Here is a 21,482-nt window from a genome sequence, read left to right on the forward strand (position 1 = left end):
GACGCGAATAACACAATTTGAATGTAATGTTTGACAGAAACATGTTAGCTTCAATATTATGTAATACATGTTTTGTGATACACAAACCTAAGGAAAAGCTTTTGACATAAAGGCAATAGCATACGAACATATAGCCAAGTAAACCAGATCTAAAGTGAAATTTAAACATGATTGCACAATTGTAAACACGACGATTTTGCCATGGCGCACACCAGTAGCTGGGGGCACGGGTGGCCCAGTCGTCTAAGGCGCCGCGATTCGCTGTGCAGAGTTGCGTCCCTTGGGCACGCCAGAAACCTATGATCGTGGGTTCGAATCCCGGTTCGCCCCGATTATATTTCTAGGTTTGTCAGCACCATACCCGTGCTCGTGTGTTTCACCGAAGTGGTAAACGTCTGAGACCTGCATCACTTCGGGCTTTCCTCCCACATTAAGCTGACACGCCCCGATATAACTGGAATACTGTTAAAAGCGGCGTTAAACCCAACTCACTCACTCACTCCCAAACCGTCCTTCGTGATATTGCCAACAACGAGTGTACTCAACAAAGGACAATGTTAAGCCCAATTTGCCGAAAATATCCAAAATACACCAGAAACACAATCGGGTACAGATCAGTTTATTCCACGTGTATCAAGTACGTTCCGTTATTATCATAGATATCATGGCAATAAATCACCTGGGCATGCATTAAACCAGTCTAGCGTTCTCTTTCGAATTACAGAACCATTGTACTCAAGTCTATCCACGCAAATAAATAGAAAACATTTGTCTTCTCTTGTCAAATAACAACTTCACAAAAACAGACACATGTTCTAATTATCATATTGTTCTTGCATTACTCCCATGCTCTTAATCTGAAAAGCACAGTGACAAAAGGTAGGCTGAGAGTAGTTTCGGCATAAACTGTTATTTCATGCGAGTGAAAAGAGGATTATATATTTGGAGAGAAATATGTTAATTTATCACAAAATACATCATGTGTGATTATGTGGGATATCTATGTGTAGTATACAGATAGGCCGTGTATGGGCATAAATTGTAAGGTATTATAATGCCGCTATGTCCCTCTTGAAACGTGTGTTGCGGGGTTTGGGAGAAGTACAGGTAACCCTGCCATTTAAGACGTCGCAATTTGCCATTCAGAGTTGCGTGTGAGTGTACTAGTCCTGACTTATGCTGGTGCCATAGTGCTAGACCACTGAGATACCATGCCGCATTTGTCACACACATATTTCTGACTCCGTGCCGACCAGTCCTTGTTTTCTCCTCATAATGCCAAACGCCAGGCTGGGTTACAAGAAGAAACATCTTTCAACGTCTTTTTTATATCGACCACTCTCCGGTCAGACGCTAATCATGATACCATTGAGTCGGTCTACTATTTTTGGTGAATGGGACGTGATTACATAAACCGTGATATAAGGTATAGTCGTAGTTCTGATAATCAAAGTAGATCAGCTGAGATCAGAACTTCGTTATCTGTTCTCTGGACTATACCCCATCTCTACCATCATCAATTCCGCCACTCCACATATCCCAATGAGAGTCTTATTTACAAACAAGAATGAGTTATATAAGTCCTTGAAGGGCATTTAGAAGTGATACACATAAGGAAGAGAATTTATGGATGTCAGTGTCTTTATTATGAGGAACACAACGTTTGGAGTATATGCTTACTCCTTCATCGGGTGAATGAATGCTATGAGGCAAAGAGCATATATATCTACATGAAAGAAACGTATGTACTCCGAAACGTTGTGTTCCTCATCATAAAGAAGTTGACATCCATAAATTCTCTTCCTTAGTTATATAAAGCATAACAAATTCTTTTCCTCAGTTATATAAGGCATAACATAACATCTTGGAGTGCTAAAGACAACAGAACAAAGTCTGGGAGTCTTACTCATGCATATCGGACGCTTATCTCTGCATCCACTAGAACTGCCAAACAGCAGTAGCATTAAAGCCAGAACCAAACATTGCGAAGTTAACAATGAAAGGACGTGAATCTTTCGCTACGAGGATCTGTCTGGTGTACAAGGTTTTGCCACGACCAATCCTCAAGATCCTGTCACTCCATGTGATCCAGAAAAAACGGAAGTCATCACAGTCAAGCCTACTGACAGTTTTATGAACTAACACAACAGGAGGAGAGCCGGCCCACAGCTTCCTGATTGACATTTCCGTCTCGTTGCCCCGTCTTCTGTCCAGTTCAAAAAGGTACAATCGTTTCCCCGTCTCGGCCAAAGCCACACGAGCGGAGTGGCATGCCTTTACCCTCAACCTCAAGGTCATACTTGGTGGCACTGAGTAGTCCGATGCCAAGGGTTTCTCCCAGGACCTGGCTTTGGTTTCTAGTTGTCCTGAAAAATCTGTGTAAGAGAATCAGGTTATTATCTGGTTGATTGCTGCACATACCTAAAGTTACCCGAGCTGAGGTAATGGGTGATAACAATAGAAGATTGTCTACTGAAAACTAAATACTAATAGGACCTGAATAGCAAAAGGTACCACTGATTATCATTAACCCTAAAAAGCAACATTTGTTCAGATCGATAATTCTATGAAAATGTTTGATAGCTTACTTTTAGTTCTGCTTTGAAAAGAAAGCCTACTGTATTTTTCTGTTATCTTTATTTTATTCAGATAACAATATTAATCTGAAGAGTATAAAACGTTTCATTTTATATCTCGGTTGCTTACGTGTGTGCATATATATAAAAGTCTATATTATAATAGTTTACCCTAATTCACATATTTCATTGTAACCCAGTCTTACCTCTTCTACAGGTTCTATTGTTGCTCTGTAGTGTGAAGTCCAGGGCACAAAAACAGATCCTGGTGGTTGCATTGGCAGGAAAGCAACCGTGGTCGCAGTCACTCACAGATCCACTGCATACATTCGCAACTGAAAATAAACATCACATTGTTGTGTCTAACCTAAAAAAAAGCAATATAATTTTAATATTTATTTATCAATGTATTTCACACCACAAAGACATTGCCATCTTGCACCATTCCACAATCAGTTGATTATAATCGATATGTATTGTGCCCACATCCTCCAATCATTTAAATATCATGGCTATATATGGTGCCCACACATGTGAAAATGTAGAGGATATTATATGTGTCGAGTGAAATATCTCGTGACGGGGGAAAAAGAAGATATTTTCTCGCGAAAATATCTCCTTTACCCCCGTCAGTCAATGAGAGAGACATGTTATTTCACGAGACACATGGTATATCCTGTATATTATATACGTTTGTGTAAAGTCTACCGGAAAATGAAATTATTACATATGTACAACCTTGAAACGTAAATTCTCCTTACCTAACACACAGGGACGGTTCACCACCCCTTGTATTTGCGACGAAAAAAAGTAGTTTCGTTTTTGCAAAATCATTTTAAAAAATCATACAAAAGTAACAAAACATATTTAGGGTCACGAAAATTCTGTATCATACATATAGACACGATTATATAACAAAAAATATTCTTGAAAGCTACGAGACTGCTGTTCGAAGCGAAAGAATACACGCTAGTCAAGTAACAAAAATGGCGCTTAGCGAAAACAACAGTCTCGGTTGACGAGTTAAATAAGAAATTTACAGTCTATAACGAGACATTTTCGAGAGAATAACAAACGGCAAGAAATGATACATAAATGACCATCTGTCATTATTTTGCCTTGACAAGGTGGAACTAACGTAAAAAGGACGTCAACATTTTGGAGAGACACTTTAAGGGGAGGTAACTCTTGTATGACAATAATTCCGTCAAAGTGTTTTATTCACTGCACTGAAATATCACTTTTCTCAAATTCAGAAAACTCAGTCTCTCTCACTGAAGTATATAATAAACCTCCCTATATAGGATATATATGTTGCCCACGTCCCTCAAACATGTGAATATACTGGGTATATATGGTACATACCCCCTCAAACATGTGAATATACTTGGTATATATGGTACCCAGGTCCCTCAAACATGTGAATATACTGGGTATATATGGTACCCACGTCCCTCAAACATGTGAATATATAGGATATATATGATGCCAACGTCCCTCAAACATGTGAATATACTGGGTATATATGGTACCCACGTCCCTCAAACATGTGAATATATTGGATATATATGGTGCCCACGTCCCTCAACATGTGAATATATTGGATATATATGGTGCCAACGTCCCTCAACATGTGAATATACTGGGTATATATGGTGCCCACGTCCCTCAACATGTGAATATACTGGGTATATATGGTGCCCACGTCCCTCAACATGTGAATATACTGGGTATATATGGTACCCACGTCCCTCAAACATGTGAATATATTGGATATATATGGTGCCCACGTCCCTCAAACATGTGAATATATTGGATATATATGGTGCCCACGTCCCTCAACATGTGAATATATTGGATATATATGGTGCCAACGTCCCTCAACATGTGAATATACTGGGTATATATTGTGCCCACGTCCCTCAACATGTGAATATACTGGGTATATATGGTACCCACGTCCCTCAAACATGTGAATATATTGGATATATATGGTGCCCACGTCCCTCAAACATGTGAATATACTGGATATATATTGTGCCCACGTCCCTCAAACATGTGAATATACTGGATATATATGGTACCCACGTCCCTCAAACATGTGAATATACTGGATATATATGGTACCCACGTCCCTCAAACATGTGAACATACTGGATATATATGGTGCCCACGTCCCTCAACATGTGAATATACTGGGTATATATGGTACCCACAACTCACAGCTTGGGTCATTTGTGGTGTTGACGACCCGCATCCTGATCGCAGACTCAGGCAGAGAGAACACAGCTGCCCTGGCACTCTGGTCGCGATTTACTCGCATAAGTCTGAGGAAGAAGATAACGAATCGTTGGACGTCAAACATACCCCAGTAAGAATTCCTTGCTGCTTTTAGAAGTGGACTCTAAGTGGATATAAACTTAAATATAAAATTCCACGCTGGTCGCCAAGGAAACACTACAACGCCTTTTCGAATCTCACGGGATGTGTCATGAAAATGGTTGTATGAATTATTCTTTAATTATTACTTAAATCAGCGTTAGAAATTGGCACTAGCCCTGTAGTCCTTGCCAAACTGGCCAATAGTATCATGAAGACTAGTAGAAATTTGCCATTTTTTATGGTTTTGCTATGTCTTATCATTGTAAGGACTAGTAGACTAAAAATGTTTGTTTAAAATGGACAATTCGCGATAGTCCTAACAAGCACTTGATATGCAATCCACACATGTTAATCACCTGTACATGATTAAAATGTCAAGATTACTGTTTATGTTTTGATAAAGAACATACATCTTTATCAACTACGGTCAGTGTTGCATACTTTTATGGTGTTTCTTTTCATATGATACTGACTTTCCTTTGAACATAATTTAAAATTAGATGCAGGATAAGATGTGTCATTGTATTTCATCAATAGGTTTCACCTTTTTATCTACAGGTAATACAGATAAGCATATAATGTTCATTTATTTTTAAAAAAACTATAATTATACTAAATACATAAAACTGTCCATACATTTAGCGAAACCGCGTTTATCAAGATATTGTTTCAAATAAAATCGTTCGGTTCACACGTATTCATATTAACAGGTGATGGCTTAGTAGGTATATATCTGTGCATAACCCCTGACGTCCCTACAAGTCATCATTCAGAAGGAGGGGTTTCTTGATTAATGGGGTCCGGACTATACAGGTTTTACCGCTTTCGTCTTTAACTGTTGCATCTATGATATCTTAAAAATCCGGCACAAACGTTTCGACAAAAATTCATAGAGTATGTCTTGGTAATACAGTTTGCGGTATCCAATAAACATTTGTTCTGTTTATATATTAAGAGCGGTTTGTTAGAGTAATGTCATGAATTACTTTTGGATGACCTTTAATCGATGACATTAGTTTAATCTTGAATGACTTCAAGAAGACACTTTGTTTGACATGGTCACCTAATGTTATTTGGTTACCGCCTGAAATGATAATAATAATGTGTATAATTATCGCATATTCACAAGAATGAAGTCCAAACATTATAAAATGTTTTCTTCTGGCTTTAGTACTTCCATAAGGTAATACGAAAATAATAATAATAAGTCATATTTCTTACGCACACTGCATTTTTGTCCAGGTAGAAGTAAAATTCGTCTGTGTATCCGAATCTGGATGTGAAGTTTGAAGCAATTGTCTGTACATTGGAGCCATTGATGTACGCTTCCCGGAGTCTTGTGTATGTGTTCCACGTTATCTTATTTCCTGGAGCAGGAAAAGTGAGTGAGTGAGTGAGTGACTTTGGTTTAACAATATTCAAGTTTTATCGGGGCGTGTCAGCTTAATATGGGAGGAAAGCCCAAAGTGATGTATGTCTCTGACGTTTACTACTTTGGTGAAACTCACAACCACGGGTATGGTGCTGACAAACCTAGAAACATAATCAGGCGAACCGGGATTCGAACCCACAATCATAAGTTTCTGGCGTGCTCAAGGGACGCAACTCTGCACAGCGAATTGCGTCGCCTTTGACGGTTGGACCAACCGTGCCCCCGACAGGGGAAGTAACGAAACAAACTACAAACATGAACTATGTATAACATCATCCGCAAAGGACTAGATGATATTTAACTGACATTGTTCTTGAGTGTACTTTGTGTACAAGGAGTTTGGTTTAACGTCGCTTAAAAATATTTCAGTTACATCACAGCGTGTAAGTTATATGTGGGAGAAGAACCCCAGCTAGCACTGGTCTCAGGCCACTTTGACAAAGCCAAAGAGCTCGGGTATAGTTCAGACAAACCAAGCATCACAATCAAGGCGAATATGGGATTCAGAATTACAATGCCTTAGTCACCGTGTTCCCCTTTGCCTAATTGACAAAACTTTGTCCTAAAGATAATCAGGGTTCAAAAAGTCAAACAAGGCGTATATGCCTAAAGGGAGGTAATATCATAGCAGTGAGTGAGTGGTGGTGGTGGTGGAATGGGGTTTAACGTCGCGTCCAAGATTATTGCACTTATATAGCGACGTGCATGTACGTGTGTGTGTTTGTGTGGCTGCTTGTACTAGTCCGGACTGATGCCGATTTACAGTGCTAGCCGACTGAGATACCATGCCGCAGTTTAACATGAATACCCCACTCAGACACAGTATACTGACTCCGAGCCGACCAGTCCTTGTTTTAGCCCCTTAATGCCGAGCGCCAGACAGGGTAACAACAAGTACCATCTTTTAACGTCTTTTGGTATGACGCGGCCGGGGATCGAACCCCGGACCTTCCGCTCTCCGGGCGGACGCTCTACCTCTAGACCACGGAGGCGGTCAGTGAGTGAGTGAGTGAGTATGGTTTTACGTCGCTTTTAGCAATATTCCAGCAATATCACGGCGGGGGACACCAGAAATGGGCTTCACACATTATACCCATGTCGGGAATCGAACCCGGGTCTTCGGCGTGACGAGCGAACGCTTTAACCATTAAGCTACCCGACCGCCCCTAATAGCATAGCAAAGGTAATCTGTATATCACAATATACCTCAGGGAACATCCTACTGTTTATGACGTACCATGTTTGTGTAGGATCGGATTCCACACTGCGTTGGTGTCCACGAAAACTGTTTTAGCCATCTTACTGCTATAGTGAAGATAGTTGATGGTATCGCTCTCCACCCAGTACATTCCCCTTCACAAAGACAAAACATTAAACGTCATAGAAACATTGTTTGCGAATGCATGTGAACCTTAAACTACACAGCGAACACATTTTCATGACGCCTGTTTGTTTGTTTGTTAAATGTATTCTTTATTTACGAGGTACCTGAATAGACAAAGGAACAAAGCAAGTGGGTAAATGAGTGAATATTGTTTAACGCCGTGGTCAGACTAACTGGTGACTGGTAGCCTGAGCAACGATCAACGGTCCCTGAACCTTGTCAACTGGTTAATATGGTTAATGTGTGTGAGTGAGTTGGGTTTAACGCCGCTTTTAACAGTATTCCAGTTATATCACGGCATGTCAGCTTAATATTGGAGGAAATCCCGAAGTGATGTAGGTCTCAGACGTTTACCACTTCGGTGAAACCCACGAGCACGGGTTTGGTGCTGACAAACCTAGAAACATAATCGGGGCGAACCGGAGTTCATAGGTTTCTGGCGTGCCCAAGGGACGCAACTCTGCACAGTGAATCGCGGCGCGTTAGACGACTGGGCCACCCGTGCCCCCTAATATGGTTTATGTACATCGCAACCTGCTCGTTGTTGATAATAATGTATAAGATACCTACAGTATTTATAAGATCGCAAAGAACAACGAAGAACGAAGTTTTTTTGTTTTTTTTCCACGATGAAACATCGTTCTATCATGACGTCAATTCTGGAGACTGGAACAATTTGATGATGTCGTAAATTGGACAATGTTATTTTTTAGAGGGAAGTGTTTCGTGTGTAGTTCCACATAGCTGGACAACGCAGATAAAAGCAATAGCCAAACGATCGCTTCCAAAAGTGAGTGAGATATGGCAATCTGAATTGGGAGAAAAGGTGCAGATAATCGACGTAAACATTGTGAGAATATGTGAGAAAGGCAGAATTTAACCCCGTATTCATGAAAAGGACTTGTCCGACATTGTTGCGATAGGATTCTATTCAGGGAGTCATCAGTATTTGAATACGAGTAAATATTTCTAAAGCGTGTACGTTTTACTAACATCCTTAAAGAGGCTGTACGTAATGTTGATATCTCATATAAGAAATATGCGCCCTCGTGGATTGTTATGCCTGCAGTGTTTTATTGTACCATAAAGAACTCCCACTCGTCGTTTATTTTTTAAATATATATATTTAATATGTTGTTTTCAATGTTATGCACGGCCTTCATTTCAAGATTCAATTTTTTTACGTTCATGCCTTCATAAGAAATATACCCTTCAAAGGGACAGCAAAATACTTGATTAAAGTGAGGTTACTTACAGCTTTTGGTCAAGAACAAGACCTCGAGGTTTAGTCAGATTGGACAGGAGAATGTACTCTGCGCCAGAACTAACGTGGAGGGCAGCCAGCACCCCATCAAATGACGTGTAGAACAAAAGACCAGTGGCAACATCTATGTCAAATCCAGTTATAATGGTGTCTTTAACAAAGAAACAAAACAAGCTCTTGACGATAACCAAATAAATTACATTTTGCAGATCGACCCAAGGAAACACAATGTTTTCTTCGTAATTACCACATGTGTATATTTTTTTCAGAGCATTTAGATTGTGCGATAAACATACTATTTTCAGTTACCTTAACATCGCTGAATATGAATTTGGAAAACGAACGCGTCACGGTGCTAATTGTCCCCAAAACTTGAAATACTCTCTCTCAGTCGATTTATATCACGTTTTCGTCCTAAAGCCTTTTGTCACACAGTTCTTTGAATGCTATAGTAACCCAAACACTGATTTTGTAACCTATAATTTTACATATTATTATTTCAGAATGCCTTCCCACAATGATTGAAAAAAGGATCTTATCTATAAATATTAGTTTCCGTCGTCATGCGGTCATCCAAACAGCTGTTGCAGTCAGTGGTAGGTATTGTGATTTGAAAGCTCTCATTGACCAATCAGAATCGGGGATTTTCCAAATCCATGGTAGAACAGTGAAGAACAGACCTGTGTGTGATGTGATGTGTTCTGAGTGGGGTAATGAGTAATATATATTTTATTGTTACATGTATGTTGATTGAAACTTTGACTGGCTAACATAAAAGACATACAATGTTTGATTATAGTGGTCCGGGGACAATGTATTATTGGATTTTCTGAGAATAGAACGACTGTTATGTTTTTGCTACTCCATCATAGTGTGCTTCCAACGTGTACGTATATTTCTCATCAATCCTACCCTTTCGGTGTTTTCTCAGCAGATGAGTTTCTAGATGAAGGCATAACATACAGGTCTTTTTAAGCAAATCATCAGGGTTTTATCATCCGAAAAAAGGCAGTTAGTACAAGTAGTGGAAAAAAAAACTGTATTTAAAAGATTCGTTTTGGTATCCAATGTTTGTTTGTGGGAATTAATTCTTCAAGGGAAAACCTGATTTAACAAAGGAAAACACCACGAAACACAACTGTGTTGTTTCTTAGGAAGTTCTTTTGACGCTAAAACTGCACTGCACCGCACCGCACCGCACCGCACCGCACCGCACCGCACCGCACCGCATCGCATCGCATCGCATCGCATCGCATCGCATCGCATCGCATCGCACTGCATGATACAGCAAGCAGAGTAAAAGCAGCTTGAGTTTAGGAAGTTCTTTTGACGCTTTAACCGCATCGCATCGCACCGCATCGCATCGCATCGCATCGCATCGCATCGCATCGCATCGCACTGCATGATACAGCTAGTATAGTAAAAGCAGCTTGCGCAGGATGGGTTATAACAAAGACATCCTATTGTTAATAAATTTAGATTTACCCTGTGGGAACCTAAACAGAGCTTCTTCGTCCAGACCTCCCATTGTTACTCTCCCTATGGTGGTAGGCTCTTGTGTAGTGAAGTATATAAACTCATCCCTCGGATTATAGGCGAGGTGGTCAACAAATCCATCAGAGATGTTCAAGGACACACTCTCAAACTTCATTCCACGAAGGTGAAGGATGCCAATTTGGGAGTCACGCATCCCCACGACGAGGTTTATGCCTTCTACGTCAGTATCTGGAATCAGAGTCCACCAAGATTTGAATGAATATGAAAGAGATATCAAGAGCAGTACATCTACCACCCGTAGGGATTCCGGGTAAGAACATATGTGTCTACAAACCTACGTGTGCTTGTAAGAAGCGACTAAATGGGTCGGGTGGCAAGGCTTAGTTGATTGAAGTCATCGTATCCCAGTCGCGTGTAAACCAGACAAATTGGTCCAGGCTCGATTACCTACAGACCGCCATCATTCAGCTGGCGTATGCTGAGTGCGGCTTGAAACAGCAAACAAACAAACAACGTGCTTTAACAAATTGATTGGGGCAATTTTTATTGATATTATAATACTTGACTGGGAACTATGAGACATTAACTATGTTTGACAATATCCTGTTATCCCTTCATTGAAAACATCCTTGCTGTCACAAAATATGCAGTCTTGTACATTTTTATTGCCGATGACCATAGAACGTGCGTGTTAAGCTATGTCTTGTAGCTTTGAGGGAAATAAAGTTCAGTTCAGAGTGAGGAGCCCCGTTGGGAGTCCAGGGTTAGAATGGATTGGGCAGTAAGGTTCCGTTAAATTACGCGTCATCGTACGCCGACGGCGTGAATCGTAGCTTATAATATTAATCACTGGTCCAGGCTCGATTATTTACGTTTCATAGACAAACCGAACTTGCAATAATGTGCAAAGTCACATGTTCCTTATCTTATACATGTATCGAACGTTTCGTTTCGTTATACTACTACTACCACTACGACTACTACTAATACTATATGCATTATATATATCGCGGCGTATCCTCGCTTTAAAGCATACTACTACAGCGACTACGACTGCGACTAATACTATATGCATTATATATATTGCGGCGTATCCTCGCTTTAAAGCATACTACTACTACTACTACTACTACTAGTATATGCATTATATATATTGCGGCGTATCCTCGCTTTAAAGCATACTACTACAGCGACTACGACTACGACTAATATTATATGCATTATATATATTGCGGCGTATCAACGCTATAAAGCATACTACTACAGCGACTACGACTACGACTAATATTATATGCATTATATATATCACGGTGTATCAACGCTATAAAGCATACTACTACAGCGACTACGACTACGACTAATACTATATGCATAATATATATCGCGGTGTATCAATGCCATAAAGCATACTACAACAGCGACTACGACTACGACTAATACTATATGCATTATATATATCTCGGTGTATCAACGCTATAAAGCATACTACAACAGCGACTACGACTACGACTAATACTATATGCATTATATATATCTCGGTGTATCAACGCTATGAAGCATACTACTACAGCGACTACGACTACGACTCATACTATATGCATTATATATATCACGGTGTATCAACGCTATGAAGCATACTACTACAGCGACTACGACAACGACTAATATTATATGCATTATATATATCGCGGTGTATCAATGCCATAAAGCATACTACAACAGCGACTACGACTACGACTAATACTATATGCATTATATATATCTCGGTGTATCAACGCTATAAAGCATACTACAACAGCGACTACGACTACGACTAATACTATATGCATTATATATATCTCGGTGTATCAACGCTATGAAGCATACTACTACAGCGACTACGACTACGACTCATACTATATGCATTATATATATCACGGTGTATCAACGCTATGAAGCATACTACTACAGCGACTACGACAACGACTAATATTATATGCATTATATATATCGCGGTGTATCAATGCCATAAAGCATACTACAACAGCGACTACGACTACGACTAATACTATATGCATTATATATATCTCGGTGTATCAACGCTATAAAGCATACTACTACAGCGACTACGACTACGACTAATACTATATGCATTATATATATCTCGGTGTATCAACGCTATGAAGCATACTACTACAGCGACTACGACTACGACTCATACTATATGCATTATATATATCACGGTGTATCAACGCTATGAAGCATACTACTACAGCGACTTTGACAACGACTAATATTATATGCATTATATATATCGCGGTGTATCAATGCCATAAAGCATACTACAACAGCGACTACGACTACGACTAATACTATATGCATAATATATATCGCGGTGTATCAATGCCATAAAGCATACTACAACAGCGACTACGACTACGACTAATACTATATGCATTATATATATCTCGGTGTATCAACGCTATAAAGCATACTACAACAGCGACTACGACTACGACTAATACTATATGCATTATATATATCTCGGTGTATCAACGCTATAAAGCATACTACAACAGCGACTACGACTACGACTAATACTATATGCATTATATATATCTCGGTGTATCAACGCTATGAAGCATACTACTACAGCGACTACGACTACGACTCATACTATATGCATTATATATATCTCGGTGTATCAACGCTATAAAGCATACTACAACAGCGACTACGACTACGACTAATACTATATGCATTATATATATCTCGGTGTATCAACGCTATGAAGCATACTACTACAGCGACTACGACTACGACTCATACTATATGCATTATATATATCACGGTGTATCAACGCTATAAAGCATACTACTACAGCGACTACGACTACGACTAATATTATATGCATTATATATATCACGGTGTAACAACGCTATAAAGCATACTACTACAGCGGCTACGACTACGACTCATATTGTATGCATTATAAATATATATATATCACGGTGTATCAATGCCATAAAGCATACTACTACAGCGACTACGACTACGACTAATATTATATGCATAATATATATCGCGGTGTATCAATGCCATAAAGCATACTACAACAGCGACTACGACTACGACTTATACTATATGCATTATATATATCTCGGTGTATCAACGCTATAAAGCATACTACAACAGCGACTACGACTACGACTAATACTATATGCATTATATATATCTCGGTGTATCAACGCTATGAAGCATACTACTACAGCGACTACGACTACGACTCATACTATATGCATTATATATATCACGGTGTATCAACGCTATGAAGCATACTACTACAGCGACTACGACTACGACTAATATTATATGCATTATATATATCGCGGTGTATCAATGCCATAAAGCATACTACAACAGCGACTACGACTACGACTAATACTATATGCATTAAATATATCTCGGTGTATCAACGCTATAAAGCATACTACAACAGCGACTACGACTACGACTAATATTATATGCATTATATATATCTCGGTGTATCAACGCTATAAAGCATACTACTACAGCGACTACGACTACGACTAATACTATATGCATTATAAATATATATATCGCGGTGTATCAACGCTATAAAGCATGCCCATGACAATGCAGTTATTTCCCAGATCAATGGAAGAGTGTGCACTCAAATTGTATTCTCAATTCCCTACAGAAATACACCGAAACTGACTTTTTGATGCTGGAAGGTCTTGTATTAAGATCACCTCATCCAACCGTGTACCGTTCGTTGTTTGGTGGACAAAAGCTTATTTCGAGCAAACGTTATTTTTCTACCGAGACACCATCCGCGACACGTGGTATGAGAATCGTCTGTGTATCTCACCTTTACACTGGGCGATGCCCGGACTTCCCAGTAGCTCTGTGGTCTGGAAGCCAGGACAAGCCACACAGGAAGACATGCCCGGAACGTCTTGGTAGAATCCGTGACGACAACGCTTGCAATTGTCACTGTCGTAGCTCTTTCCCGGTGGACACTTAACTGGAAATACACAAACACGTATTCACAGATCACTTGTACAGAGACAGCCTACACTGTTCCATAATTCCGACTCAACTTGTAAATGGTCATGCAAATTCACAGCTTACATGCGCTTGCAACTCACGTCACAAAAAAGTCGTTATTATTGTTCGTAAATGTATTGATGAGTTAAACCTATATTTTCGTGGTGATTAATGGACCTACAATTGGACTGTGTCGTCGACGGAAAAAGAAATAGTTTTCTCCACTTTAGGATCAACTAAGGAGATCATACTTTCCACCTCGGTGACAGAGTCGTAACGTCAACTAAGGAGATCATACTTTCAACCCTAGTGACAGAGTCGTGACATCAACTAAGGAGATCATACTTTCAACCCTGGTGACAGAGTCGTAACGTCAACTAAAGAGACCCTACTTTCAACCCTGGTGACAGAGTCGTAACGTCAACTAAGGAGATCATACTTTCCACCCTGGTGACAGAGTCGTAACATCAACTAAGGAGATCATACTTTCCACCCTGGTGACAGAGTCGTAACGTCAACTAAGGAGATCATACTTTCAACCCTGGTGACAGAGTCGTAACGTCAATTAAGGAGATCATACTTTCAACCCTGGTGACAGAGTCGTAACATCAATTAAGGAGATCATACTTTCAACCCTTGTGCCAGAGTCGTAACGTCAACTAAGGAGATCATACTTTCAACCCTGGTGACAGAGTCGTAACGTCAATTAAGGAGATCATACTTTCAACCCTGGTGACAGAGTCGTAACATCAATTAAGGAGATCATAGTTTCAACCCTGGTGACCGAGGCGTAACGTCAATTAAGGAGATCCTACTTTCAAACCTGGTGACAGAGTCGTAACGTTAATTAAGAACCCTACTTTCAACCCTGGTGACAGAGTCGTAACATCAATTAAGGAGATCATAGTTTCAACCCTGGTGACCGAGGCGTAACGTCAATTAAGGAGATCCTACTTTCAACCCTGGTGACAGAGTCGTAACGTCAACTAAGAACCCTACTTTCAACCCTGGTGACAGAGTCGTAACGTCAACTAAGGAGATCATACTTTCAATCCTGGTGACAGAGTCGTAACATCAACTAAGGAGATCATACTTTCAACCCTGGTGACAGAGTCGTAACATCAATTAAGGAGATCATACTTTCAACCCTGGTGACAGAGTCGTAACGTCAACTAAAGAGATCATACTTTCAATCCTGGTGACAGAGTCGTAACATCAATTAAGGAGATCATACTTTCAACCCTGGTGACAGTCGTAACGTCAATTAAGGAGATCATACTTTCAACCCTGGTGACAGAGTCGTAACATCAATTAAGGAGATCATACTTTCAACCCTGGTGACAGAGTCGTAACGTCAATTAAGGAGATCATACTTTCAACCCTGGTGACAGAGTCGTAACATCAATTAAGGAGATCATAGTTTCAACCCTGGTGACCGAGGCGTAACGTCAATTAAGGAGATCATACTTTCAACCCTGGTGACAGAGTCGTAACGTCAACTAAGAACCCTACTTTCAACCCTGGTGACAGAGTCGTAACGTCAACTAAGGAGATCATACTTTCCACCCTGGTGACAGAGTCGTAACATCAACTAAGGAGATCATACTTTCCACCCTGGTGACAGAGTCGTAACGTCAACTAAGGAGATCATACTTTCAACCCTGGTGACAGAGTCGTAACGTCAATTAAGGAGATCATACTTTCAACCCTGGTGACAGAGTCGTAACATCAATTAAGGAGATCATACTTTCAACCCTTGTGCCAGAGTCGTAACGTCAACTAAGGAGATCATACTTTCAACCCTGGTGACAGAGTCGTAACGTCAATTAAGGAGATCATACTTTCAACCCTGGTGACAGAGTCGTAACATCAATTAAGGAGATCATAGTTTCAACCCTGGTGACCGAGGCGTAACGTCAATTAAGGAGATCCTACTTTCAAACCTGGTGACAGAGTCGTAACGTTAATTAAGAACCCTACTTTCAACCCTGGTGACAGAGTCGTAACATCAATTAAGGAGATCATAGTTTCAACCCTGGTGACCGAGGCGTAACGTCAATTAAGGAGATCCTACTTTCAACCCTGGTGACAGAGTCGTAACGTCAACTAAGAACCCTACTTTCAACCCTGGTGACAGAGTCGTAACGTCAACTAAGGAGATCATACTTTCAATCCTGGTGACAGAGTCGTAACATCAACTAAGGAGATCATACTTTCAACCCTGGTGACAGAGTCGTAACATCAATTAAGGAGATCATACTTTCAACCCTGGTGACAGAGTCGTAACGTCAACTAAAGAGATCATACTTTCAATCCTGGTGACAGAGTCGTAACATCAATTAAGGAGATCATACTTTCAACCCTGGTGACAGTCGTAACGTCAATTAAGGAGATCATACTTTCAACCCTGGTGACAGAGTCGTAACATCAATTAAGGAGATCATACTTTCAACCCTGGTGACAGAGTCGTAACGTCAATTAAGGAGATCATACTTTCAACCCTGATGACAGAGTCGTAACGTCAACTAAGGAGATCATACTTTCAACCCTGGTGACAGAGTCGTAACGTCAACTAAGAACCCTACTTTCAACCCTGGTGACAGAGTCGTAACATCAATTAAGGAGATCATACTTTCAACCCTGGTGACAGAGTCGTAACGTCAACTAAGGAGACCCTACTTTCAACCCTGGTGACAGAGTCGTAACGTCAACTAAGGAGATCATACTTTCAACCCTAGTGACAGAGTCGTAACGTCAACTAAGGAGATCATACTTTCAACCCTGGTGACAGAGTCGTAACGTCAACTAAGAACCCTACTTTCAACCCTGGTGACAGAGTCGTAACATCGATTTAGGAGATCATACTTTAAACCCTGGTGACAGAGTCGTAACGTCAACTAAGGATATCATACTTTCAACCCTGGTGACAGAGTCGTAACGTCAACTAAGGAGATCATACTTTCAACCCTGGTGACAGAGTCGTAACGTCAACTAAGGAGATCATACTTTCAACCCTGGTGACAGAGTCGTAACATCAATTAAGGAGATCATACTTTCAACCCTGGTGACAGAGTCGTAACGTCAACTAAGGAGATCATACTTTCAACCCTAGTGACAGAGTCGTGACATCAACTAAGGAGATCATACTTTCAACCCTGGTGACAGAGTCGTAACGTCAACTAAAGAGACCCTACTTTCAACCCTGGTGACAGAGTCGTAACGTCAACTAAGGAGATCATACTTTCAACCCTGGTGACAGAGTCGTAACATCAATTAAGGAGATCATACTTTCAACCCTGGTGACAGAGTCGTAACGTCAACTAAGGAGATCATACTTTCAACCCTGGTGACAGAGTCGTAACGTCAACTTAGGAGATCATACTTTCAACCCTGGTGACAGAGTCGTAACATCAATTAAGGAGATCATACTTTCAACCCTGGTGTCAGAGTCGTAACGTCAACTAAAGAGACCCTACTTTCAACCCTGGTGACAGAGTCGTAACGTCAACTAAGGAGATCATACTTTCAACCCTGGTGACAGAGTCGTAACGTCAACTAAAGAGACCCTACTTTCAACCCTGGTGACAGAGTCGTAACGTCAACTAAGGAGATCATACTTTCAACCTGGTGACAGCCGTAACGTCAAATAAAGAGATCATTATCATTGTATTACGCCGAATCAAGCAATGCCAATGTGATTCTTTTTCACTTTCCAAACTATGGTAGCGGTTGGGTCAAGAGTATTTATCATAAATGAATTTGTATATAATACACTTGATACTCGATAATGTCATGTCATCATTTACATGTAACAAGCTTTGACAACATTATTCCATCTTATTTAACATTATTGCACCTGGGTTAGTGAGTCACCTGTAATGTATTGTCTTACTGTCTCTGTATAACAACCAAGATGTACACAATAAAATGATCACTTACTACAAAAAACGCCTCCTTGAACTGCACCACGAGGACACGTCATGGTCTGAATGGCCGATAAGAGTTTTGGTTGCTGTGGTTGACTCTGATTGGCAAGTGTAATTTGGAAGTCAGTGTAACTCTTGTCCCTCACCTCCCAGTTGGTGTCGTCAAGGAGCTTCCAGGTCTTCATGATGGCACCAAACTGACCAGGAACTGCACGCGAGTACATTTGGAAAAAAGCAAAAATTAATGTTGGTGACTACAAAAACGTATCTTCATCAGCGGATGAGGGACTATGTTCAATTTTAATTCTTTCCTTACTAGATTCCAACGTTCATTGTTTCGTCGCTAGGTTTCACTCTCTAAATTATGAAGTTTGTTCATCTTATTTGTCGACAATTTGTCTTGAAATCATTGCGTTTCGGGGCTCAACAAAAAGAAAACATCCATGATCTAACAGATGCATGTTTTGTCATCCGATCCCTTTCCACACTACTCTGCACGGCTAACTGCGGTCCCTAATGATTAGACCAATGGGTTGGGCAGCTCATATTAATCTGGGTTCATGTAATCTAAACACAACTCGTGACACAGATTTGTGATGTGTGAACCAATTCCTGAAAGAGTTTCTATGACCACCTACATAATGACCTTGATCTGCGCACACAAGGGCTGATACTGGAAGCTCGGTGGATATCCGCCCATACAGCGAAAACGTGGAGACATCATTAGAACTGTTGAATGATTCGTGAGAACAAATTTGGAAATAGGAATTGTATGTTCCATCTTGTGGGTGAATTTTTTGTGTGTCGTATACAGTTCTATTACGGCGTGTCAGCTTGATGCGAGAGGAAAGTCCCAAGTGATGCAGGTCTTGCCACTTTGGAGAAATACAAGTGCAGGTGTATTATGCTGACAAAGCTAGAAACATTATCAGTGCGAATCTTTGATTCGAAGGTTTCTTGCATTCAAAGTATCTCTGTCCAGAGGATTGCGGCGCCCAAGATGACTGGGCCACTGATGGTGGAATGATGATGTTTGCCCTCTTCGGAATTACCTGGGTACTGCAGTTTCTGGTTTGTACTTTTCAACTGACATGAGAGGGATGCATAGAGGATTTAACAGATATTGAGTCACGGCAAAATGCAGCGCCTTTCAAAGACTTAGCCTTCCGTGTCCGTGTTTTTTGGGACGAAGATACCAATTTGAAGTCAGCAATTAACCCAAGGAATATATTGCATTGAGTATTACGAATGTTGTCCATAGTTTGAAAGACCTATAATATCATGGGATGATTAAATCAAATCACGATTTAGGAATCTCGGTTATCTCACCTTCAAACGCCATTGACGGTTGATCATATGGATACACCATGAGGGTCTCGTTAGTAATAGACATTTCTAACTCCCGGTGATCTACCGTTGTGGCCTCATCGCTAAAGTAGGTGAAAACATTCCAGGTTGCGAACAGGGGTGAAAGGTAGGCCATCACTGTAAATTTTGACAGGTAGTATGTACATGTACATAAAACAACACTGTCAACCTATTTTCTGCAGAAAGTGCCTGAGAAAACAGCAAAAGTAACAGCAGTGTGTGCATGTGATTCACTATAACAGCAGCACACAATGTCTGTACAAAGAAAACAATGCAATAACCCCTTAGGAAATAGTCACAAAACAAACGTAAATGAAGAAGATTATTAATTGAGTAATTCGGAAGATGCTGAAATCAAACCTTTACTGTTTCCAAAAACAAAATGGGATGAATTGAAAACGTGACAAAAATATACAATATTAGAAGACATCAAATCACTAAAGATCACTCCCATTTCTATAATAGCGATATGAGGAATTGTGTTAAAACTAATACAATCAATATGCCAGAACCAAAACAAACATTACTCTCAAGTGTCAACTGAAACGTTGACATTCTATTGTCCTATAGAAAAGTAAAATTATCGCTATTGGAATATAAGATCAAACATAATCTAGAAAACATAACTAAAATATACTTTTCATACTAAAATAAACGAGTTAACAAGAACTTGACTTAAAACTAGTAACGAACCTTGTTTGTTCTTTTGCAGTTTAAAGACATCAATGGTGTTTTGCTGAATGGCCATCTGAACTAGCAGAGAACCATAGTAAACACCGTCATACTTCCCACAGATTCGTACGTGGTCATTGCACATGGAGGTGCCCACAGCAATGGAGCAGGTACGAGATTGAGTACAACTGAAATTTCTACCCACTCTGTTAAGGGACGGACTGATGACTTGGTGGCTGTCAATAGAGTCCCCAAATACCACAGTATAGTTGATTCCAACTGTCAGGGGGGTCACTGGTTCTGAATTAGCAAAAGGACAACTCAGGAATAAGAAACTGGTCAGAGAAAGTGTAAATCAGTGAGTGAAAGTAATATATATTCTGAGGCCTGTAAATAATCGAGTTTGGGACACACAAACCTGTGATATTACCGACCCTGATCACACCCCAAACTACAAACAAAAGAGTACTGGGTATGTATTTTAACCCTGGTCACAAACGGAGGCACTAAACACTGGTGAAAGTTTTGCATGTAGAATGCAACCCACCTGTACAAGACACGGTGCGTTTTGTAGGCATCCATGTGCCCTTCTTGCAGGTATAAACAAATGGCTCCTCTGGAAAAACTAATCCACGTTCACATTCCACGCTGCAGATAATCGATCCGTCATTTTTATGACAAGTCTTTATGATACCCTTTCCGAGGACAAGGTCCTTTAGTGCACATTCTGTAAAATTAAAAAAAAGAAGTGCTCCTTTTATGTCAAACTATTTCAAACAAAGACTAGTAGTGTGTAGATTGAGAAGAAATTGATTTATAACCGTCAAATATGTACGGTCTGTAAAATATGAAGCAACATATAGATTCTAGTTATATTAGATTTAACTCCTCTATATATATCACATATTACCACATATATTTGAACCATCTG

The 21,482-nt window shown here is 40.1% G+C and overlaps 1 protein-coding gene across 6 annotated transcripts in view; it reads right to left on the minus strand.

Moving 5' to 3' along the window:
• Positions 1-603: 603 nt before the first annotated feature.
• Positions 604-21,482, minus strand: part of LOC124149848 — a 56,594-nt gene continuing 35,715 nt past the window's right edge. For 5 of the 6 annotated variants that reach the window (XM_046521654.2, XM_046521655.2, XM_046521659.2 and 2 more), the window contains 12 exons: positions 21,099-21,278; positions 20,573-20,851; positions 19,841-19,996; positions 18,525-18,719; positions 14,407-14,562; positions 10,524-10,763; positions 9,030-9,189; positions 7,628-7,743; positions 6,184-6,325; positions 4,800-4,903; positions 2,783-2,911; positions 604-2,375 (listed from right to left, as the gene is read on the minus strand). In XM_046521654.2, the coding sequence (XP_046377610.2) occupies positions 1,939-2,375; positions 2,783-2,911; positions 4,800-4,903; positions 6,184-6,325; positions 7,628-7,743; positions 9,030-9,189; positions 10,524-10,763; positions 14,407-14,562; positions 18,525-18,719; positions 19,841-19,996; positions 20,573-20,851; positions 21,099-21,278 (2,294 nt within the window). In that variant the 3' untranslated portion in view covers positions 604-1,938. Of the gene's footprint in view, positions 2,376-2,782; positions 2,912-4,799; positions 4,904-6,183; positions 6,326-7,627; positions 7,744-9,029; positions 9,190-10,523; positions 10,764-14,406; positions 14,563-18,524; positions 18,720-19,840; positions 19,997-20,572; positions 20,852-21,098; positions 21,279-21,482 lie in introns of those variants that run through there. The other variant, XM_048381837.1, reaches the window with a different exon arrangement.

This window comes from Haliotis rufescens, unplaced genomic scaffold (assembly GCF_023055435.1).
Source record: "Haliotis rufescens isolate VD_foot unplaced genomic scaffold, xgHalRufe1.0.p SCAF_4, whole genome shotgun sequence".
Lineage (NCBI taxonomy): Eukaryota > Metazoa > Mollusca > Gastropoda > Lepetellida > Haliotidae > Haliotis > Haliotis rufescens.